Genomic DNA, 7,789 nt, shown 5'->3' on the forward strand with positions numbered 1-7,789 from the left:
GGGGGGGGGGGGAATAAAAGGTGTATTGAAGCCACAAAGCTTGGTCTGTCTCAAAGTTTCTCGTCTGTTGCAAGACACGTTACACAACTGGTTACAGATAGTTGCTGCGATGAGACCGCATACAGGAGACGCTATAGCTGACGCTATAGCTTTCCTTATAGATAGGCTGTTGTTATTGCAGCTGCTGCGCACAAAGACGCAGAAGACTCAGCTCTGGAATCGGCCTTGGCTTTATTTTTTATTCTTTTGCTTTATTGACTCGCCTTAGCCTTGCTTTAATGAGTGTCGCCCCTGCCTTGTAACGCCACATTTTTTTTTTTTTTTTTTTTTTACCTGGAGCGTCTGAACAAGGATAAGTGGTTTCCTTAGTGTGTATCGAATACGGCAGCTATGCATACATTTGCTCCTCAAAAAAAGTACGGGTGCGATAAAGGTACTACGGAAATATATCTAACAAGAAATTACGTGTGCAATGGAAATGCAACTTTCAGTGACTCACCAAACGATTGACTGGCCAGACGCTAAGAAGAAAGATTTTGCTAGTCTTCGACCATTTACTTCTTATATTCACAGCCAGCGTGCACAGCGTTGGGCAAACTACTTTCTTTTGCTTACTGATGGTTCGAAGCAAGAGCGTACTATTCAGAAGATGTCAAGTTACTAAGATAAATAGGTGTATTTCGAGTTTACACTGTTGTTACAAACTATATAGACGTTGCACATCTCCAATAACTTATAGACGTATGTTTGTCTTTCGTAGCGGGAGAAGGACCAGCTTGTAGTATTCAAGGCAGTAGCTTATCACTGGAAAAGAACCGCTGAGGTTCGGAACGGTTCATAATGAGGACAACTAATATCATTTTTACGTTTCACAGAATGTTTAAAAATTGCCTGTGACTGATAACACAATTCTAGTCATTGAACTGGATTGTATAAAGAGGCGGACAATGCTTGCGCATGAAATCGACGCACATAATCCACTAATAACGAAAATTCCATAACTAAGATATTAATTTATTATTTTATGGCATATATTGCAATTTACGAATTGTAACCGGTGAACTTGCAAGTATATTCACTTGGAACAAATTTTGAGGATGGCAAGCGTTCTGAGATAAGCGCCACCAAACTAGCGCTAAAAACCCACTGCTGTTCCACTTACTTTTTCAATAAAACGCTCTTTCATGCATTCAAGCACAAAAGTAACTGTAACGCAAGTGTATTTCGTCCCATAATAGTTTGGGCACTAAAGTCTCGAAACTGGTGTCGTCTTGGAGATTCATTTTAAGTGGATAAGTCTTTCGGACTCACTGGATCCAATTCGTAAAGTGCAATATGTGTTGTAAAGTAAGTAGTAACAACTTGTTTAGTGACTTCTTGATGAGTAGAATATGTGTTTCGATTTCTTGTGGAAGTAATATTCGCCTTTGAATAATGCAGCTCAAGGACCAGAATTGATTATGCAAAAAAGAGGTGAGGTGTGCAGACAGGACACATGAGTAGAGAAGTGGACAACACGAACGCCGACTATCAACTGAAGGGAGCACTGAGGCGAAAGAAGAAAGACACAAAACTCATCTGCGCAAGCTCAGGAATGGTATCACCACGTGTCAGTCGGGTACATGTGCCGGTCTACGTGAGAGATAACTGTTAAGGCACTTATTCTCTTCCGTACGTAAAGTAATCGAAGGCTGACTCACGCACGCACTTCCACCATTATATATATGCCATGCCTCTACCATAAGACGCGTAACTTCATTCTTATGCCTGTAAAATATCGCGCATTCATCTAACTCTGGCGTGCAGTTACAATCTTGGCAATGTAGGGAAAGATTAGAAGGCGATCCACCGGTTAACGACCTTTTATGTTCCATTAGCCTCTGATTGATACACCGTCCCGTTCGCCCTACGTAGAAGTGGCCACAACTAAAGGGAATTTTATAAACCACACCCATACGACAGTCAGTAAAACTGTTGTTCTTATTGTGCTTCACTGGACAAATTTCTGTTCTTTTTTTACCTTTTACCTGCTCCTTTTTCCTCTGTACGGCAGCGCATATCTTACCTAGCTTATTCGGAGCAGTGAAAGCAACATTAACTTCATATCTACTTGCAACTTCTTTAAGCCTGTGCGACACTGAATGAATGTACGGAATAGCCAGTACTGTTATTTTGCTATTACTGCTTCCTATAATCACGTTCATCTCCCTCGAAATCGACTTTTTTAGGCACTGAGCCACATTGGCCACTGCTACACTAGGATAACCTGCTTCTAATAGGCACCGGACCTGGGCATTAAAACCGGCGCTCATTTTGTGTATGCAGGATCTGGTGAGAGAAGACTTAAGGCTTCTCTACTCTTGTGTCCTCTGCACGCCTCACCTCTTTTTTGCATAATTAATCCTTACGAACTAGCTCAGCTTTCTGTCGTTCTAAGACCAGGATTGTGCTATCTGCCACAGACTGTAATTAAAAATTCTGTATAACTGAGAAACGATTGCCTGTTATAGCTATCAAAAGCTACGAGGTGGTATGAGATGTCGAGCGTTCCGCTTAAAAAAGTCATTCACCATTACGGTGAATGACTTTCTTCATGGCAGTACAAAAAAAAAAAAAAGGTTGGAAGTGATCAAAATACTTTTTTTACGAGATCTACTCGTGACTAAAATATGCCGAAGTGTCAATTCCCTTTATATAAATATTTTATTACGCATAATTATTATTTCCGCTCTCAATTTTATAAATGTAAAATACAAAATCTCTCTTCCTCGCAATTGCGCACAGTTTCCAAGAAAGCAACAGCTACTCGGGGCATTTTCGACACGAGGTGTGAACAACGTCTTGCCCCTAGACTGGCGAACCTGATGACTACAAGAGCTCTACTCACTTTGACATTACCATTGGCATTGAAATCTGTTCAAGGTTTGGCACTTTCCAAGAACCGGAAGCGCGTGAAATTTCGTAACCGCATACGTTGTTTAGTGACTTCGTTGTCTGCGCCTTAACAACAAGATCTGTTCGGCGAACGCACCAAGTTGCTCCCTTGGAAGAACGAAGCGAGGCTCCCTGTCACCAGACAATGACACCACTGTGGCACGCCTTCTTTCTCATGAAGACGTATAACTCATGGGTATAGCTTGTTCGAAGGTTGCCTGAACTATATTGTTGCGGGCTCTGGGTGTTGCCATTGAAGTGTGTCAAGAATGATGCGAGGAACGGCTGATGTAACAGCATGCAAATCTCTGTAGGCATGTGATGGTGCATCGACTGTGTCGATCTATTTCATTTGCTTAGTTCATTTCGGTATTTATTTTAAAGCAAAGCTTTCTTTAAGCCTAGCTCACCACGCTTTTGTGTACGTTAGTCGGCCTGTTGGTCAGTATCTCATATGATGGAACACAGACAACCGGCTGATATAGCATGGAATTCCGACCAAAAAAGTATTGTCAATAAGCGCACCTTTGTTCTGCGTAATCAAACGAGAAATCACTGCACAAAACCTGTAGGTATAATGACGGTTCATAGGTAACTGTATCCTTCAATTGAATGGCGCATGCTACTTAACGATTACGTTCAATTTTCTTTTCCCCTATATTTCACCTGCCCCCTTTTGTGCCACTGGGTATGTGCTCATTTTTGGCCAATCTTCCCCACCTGAAAACGCGCGAACGCACCCAGCGCCCCTGCCACCACCAACCCTACACCTGAACAGCGAGACACCATGCTGTCCAGCTCGGACCCACGAGACCAGCGATAACTGGCGTGGCGGGCCCGGGAGACTGCTCAAGCAACAGGAGTCCTGGGTGAGCAAAATCATTTCATGCTTAACAAGGCAACGCAATTATAGTAATAAAGCTCAAATGTCACCAAAAAGTGAATTCGCACTTGAGATGTTCCAGGACTATAAGTGGTAAAAGAAAGAAAACAAAACCAAATAATTTTACCTTAGAGATTTAATGACATATAATTGTATCGCTCCGATTAAATGCTTACAAATGAGTGTGAAGTTAATTATTTATTATTATTACTTTTTTCCTATTTCTTTTCTTTTGAAAGGACTGAGATGCAGGGGCGGACCGGTTATGGGCCGATACGTTGAAGTTCAGTGAAAAAAGCAGAAAAATCAGCAAATACGGAAAGATTCTCTAAGAAAGAAATGTTTATTAGGCTTCAGCATCCTCGATACTAAGATGTAAAAGCTGCATTTTCAAAGCAATAGCTTCGATACCGTTTGGAAGGAGGCCCATAAACTCGAACTCCCAACTCACTGCTTCCAAACGGGTAAAATCCGGTTTTATTTCTCATCAAGACATTGCATCACGTTTCCGCTAGCAACAGGTGTGCCTGTGACCACCAGCACGCACCCAGCATCCTGTAATTTCCAGCTAAGAGCAATGACATCACATGCGTGATACCCTTCTCTTCTTGCTTCTCATATGTGCCTCGCGCATCAAGGGCGCTCTAGGCAATCTCCACTTACTCAAACGGAACGGGGCAAAAACCGCCGCCCGTTCCGTACACGCTTCACTGGCCACTGGAAACAGCGCGTCAACCGCCGTACGTATTGTCCCCAGCATTTCTAATGCAAGGCCTCCCCAAGCCTTCTCTGTATGACCCAGACGAAACGGCGTGAGTGAGAGCGTGCGCTGCTTGATGGAGACACCTGGGTTTAACTTTCGTATCTTTTTTTCTTGTCTGGCAGCAGAGTGACGTAACACTTAACCCGTCTTGAAACTTCCTCTCATCTTCATTTTGTGGAACCTGCCTTTTTTTTTTTTTGCGCCGTATATAAAACGGACAGCTTTCTTATCGCTAAGCCATACGAGCCCTCTTGGCGGAGAAAGGAACCCACGTTCAGAGATGAAGGTGAGAGACGGACTTTCCTGTAGAAAAAGTATTTCTCAACGAAGGCATTGCAGTTTGGTGAAGTCGAAGTTGCAGTGCCTTCAATGGACGAAATACGTGCTCTACAACTAAGGTATTGCAAAAGGTGTCGCAATGCTTATTTATTCCCGTTTCTTTATGCTGATGTTTCTTACCTAAACTTCCCCACTTCTTCCACAAAGAGACGAGCCTGTCTCGAAGAACAAGTTCAACTGGAAAACTTCTGTGTGCGGACCGAGTAGTCACATACAAAGTCGCCTCCAATCGTTCTACGTATTCAATGACGCGAATAGAGTTCTTCAGTGACAAACCCTGACGAAGTCTCACAGCCTCACTTTCCACACCCGTTCGTCGTCATTAGCCTACAAGCACTTTGTTCATGCAACCAGCAAGAAACATATTCTGATGTATATCGCCGTTATTTTGACAAATGAGAAAAGAAAAGTGTAAGCCGCTTTAAGCTGACTGGACGACAGAACGCTCACAGAGGAAAAAATACTGGGGCCATGGATTCAGCTATCATCCGCACAGAGGGCCACAATTGAAAGCTCTACTGCACATTTTGAAGACGTCTGAGCCCGGCGAACGCCTTTCCTTGAGGGGTAAACGCAGTTGTGCGTGCGCGCATCACCTGCTATTCCTTTCATTTACCCTGTCCTTTGCCACGGCGGCCGCATTTCAATGGGGGCGAAATGCGAAAACACCCGTGTACTTAGATTTAGGTGCACGTTAAAGAACCCCAGGTGGTCAAAATTTACGGAGTCCTCCACTACGGCGTGCCCCATAATCAGAAAGTGGTTTTGGCACGTAAAACCCCATAATTTTTTTTACCCTGTCCTTTATTCATTTCTTCCCGCTTCTCCTTCCTCAAGGGTAGGCTGCAAACTAGGTGCAACCTGGTTATATTCCATGTCTACTTTTCTTTCCCTCAATCTGATCGGCCTGCGCTGTTTTGTCAGTTGTAGTTCAATGTAAGCTCTTCAAGTCGCACTGATTCTCATTCGTTGTTCGCTAGCTCCTGAACATCGCCGTTGTGTCCGCCGTGGTCTGCCTGGCTGTCGCTGGGCCTGCGCCCAAGATGGACGCCCCAGCAGCAGCACCAGCTGCAGGCAAGGAAGAGAAGATTGAAGGACGAGGTGGTTTCTTCGGCGGCCCTGTTGGATACGGAGGTGGCTACGGAGGTGGCTACGGAGGCGGTCCCGTGGCACTTGGAGGCGCCGCCTACGGCAACGCCGCGGGCGGCTACCAAGGTGGCTTCGCTAGTGGCGCCCAGGGCTTCAACCAGGGATCCGGTGGCTTTGCAGGTGGCGACTCATTCAGGAACGTGCAAGGCTACAACAACCAAATGGGTTACAGCTCCAGCACTGGCTTCTCGAAGACCGACTCAAACCGCTACGGAACCGGTTTCGGCCAGCACTCGGGAGGCTTCGCCGGCGGAGCCGCTGGTCACCAGGCTGGTTTTGGCCAGGCTGGCTTTGGACAAGTCGGCGGAATTGGCCACTACTAGCACAGGTTTGGAAAATTAATCAGTTGCGTGTGTGTGCGCTTTTCAAGTCTTCTTAAAGCGCATAAATGCATAGTAAGTTGAAGATGGTTCGCTTTTGGAATGTGGGCCCGTATTCGCAAGACGTTCTTAAACAAGAATTGTTTGCAAGGAAAAAAATCAGCCAATGGTGATGGTATACGCGTTATTAGCGAAGGCGGCCAGTCAGTGACAAAGTGCACTTATGTACTGAAAGCTTTGTGAATTCGGGCCCTTAACTATGGCATGCACTTACATTGCATGAAGCAGGTGTGTGTGCGGATTCAATCCACTCCCCTTCCATTTTTGCGTTTTGCAAGAGTATTGGCTGCTCTCGATGCAATTAGGTTCGTAAAACGAGACGTGCACTTGTTTTCGGTTTAGTTCATAAATCCTGTTGCAGTTCTTAAGTAGTTGTGAATCTGCTTTCTACCTCTGCTTAGTTGCAAAACACTGCTAACGTAAGTAGTAATGCTTCTATAGCATTACGTGTAAACCATTTTGCTATGTGCCGGCGTTGGCGACAAGCAATGTCCTCTGCGCACTGGGAAACTTGATAAGTTGCTGCTGGAATCTGTAGTTAATTACACACCTCATATCCACGAAACAAATATTTTGTTACTTTAGTTTTGCAATAGTACTGGTGCAGTGTAGTTATCTACGATCTTTGTGAAAAAGCTTGAAATAACGTCTATTTGTTTATGCTCGGATGGAATGCTGGGGTGAAATACTAAATTAAAGAGGGAAAGAGATCAGTCAGTCTGCTGAGCCTGATGCATAACTGTGCGCGAAACCAGAGACTCACTAATATTTTTGTCAACTTCTGTTCAGGGCATGAAAACGTTCTGTGTAGTTGGGCTGACAAAATGAATCCGCTATATCCATTTTTTTCTGTGGCTTTTCTTAAGTCGTTATCAAAGTTCCTATCGAGGTTGCTTTGTTGAGCAACTCAAAGTCCTTCACTCAGATATTATTATATCAAGTATCTCGTTGGCATAATTGTACATTTTTTTCTTTGCAGGCGCAAGATCTAGTCGCATGGCTCACATCTAAACCCGTGTTCAAGCTGGAAAACATAATTTCTTGTACAAATATTGTGAATAAATTATTATTATTTTGCTTTCAAGTATTTCTCATAATTGTTTCAACTTTATGCGGCGACATACAAGTTATACCTAAGCCTGAACGAAATCGTCGAATGTTCAGTAGAAGATATACAATACTGTTGGAACGAAGGCAACAATGTGTCTACCACAAGAGCCGATAATGTTTGTCTTAGTATTGTTGCTAGGAGTTCCAAAAGAAATAACATTTAGGCGTTGGTTACAAGCTAGGCAAGTGAACTGCACCCTGCCTCGCCCTTGCTTGCTGTGACTCATAATC

General features: G+C 44.0%; 1 protein-coding gene across 1 annotated transcript; it reads left to right on the plus strand.

Annotated features, from left to right (window-relative positions):
• Positions 1-4,583: 4,583 nt before the first annotated feature.
• Positions 4,584-7,532, plus strand: LOC126547656 (uncharacterized). The gene is made up of 3 exons (XM_050195600.2): positions 4,584-4,866; positions 5,900-6,396; positions 7,428-7,532. The coding sequence occupies exons 1-2, from the start codon at positions 4,861-4,863 to the stop codon at positions 6,389-6,391; spliced, it is 498 nt and encodes a 165-aa protein (XP_050051557.1). The 5' UTR covers positions 4,584-4,860; the 3' UTR covers positions 6,392-6,396; positions 7,428-7,532.
• Positions 7,533-7,789: the final 257 nt, after the last annotated feature.

Source organism: Dermacentor andersoni, chromosome 1, assembly GCF_023375885.2.
Source record: "Dermacentor andersoni chromosome 1, qqDerAnde1_hic_scaffold, whole genome shotgun sequence".
In the NCBI taxonomy this organism is placed as follows: domain Eukaryota; kingdom Metazoa; phylum Arthropoda; class Arachnida; order Ixodida; family Ixodidae; genus Dermacentor; species Dermacentor andersoni.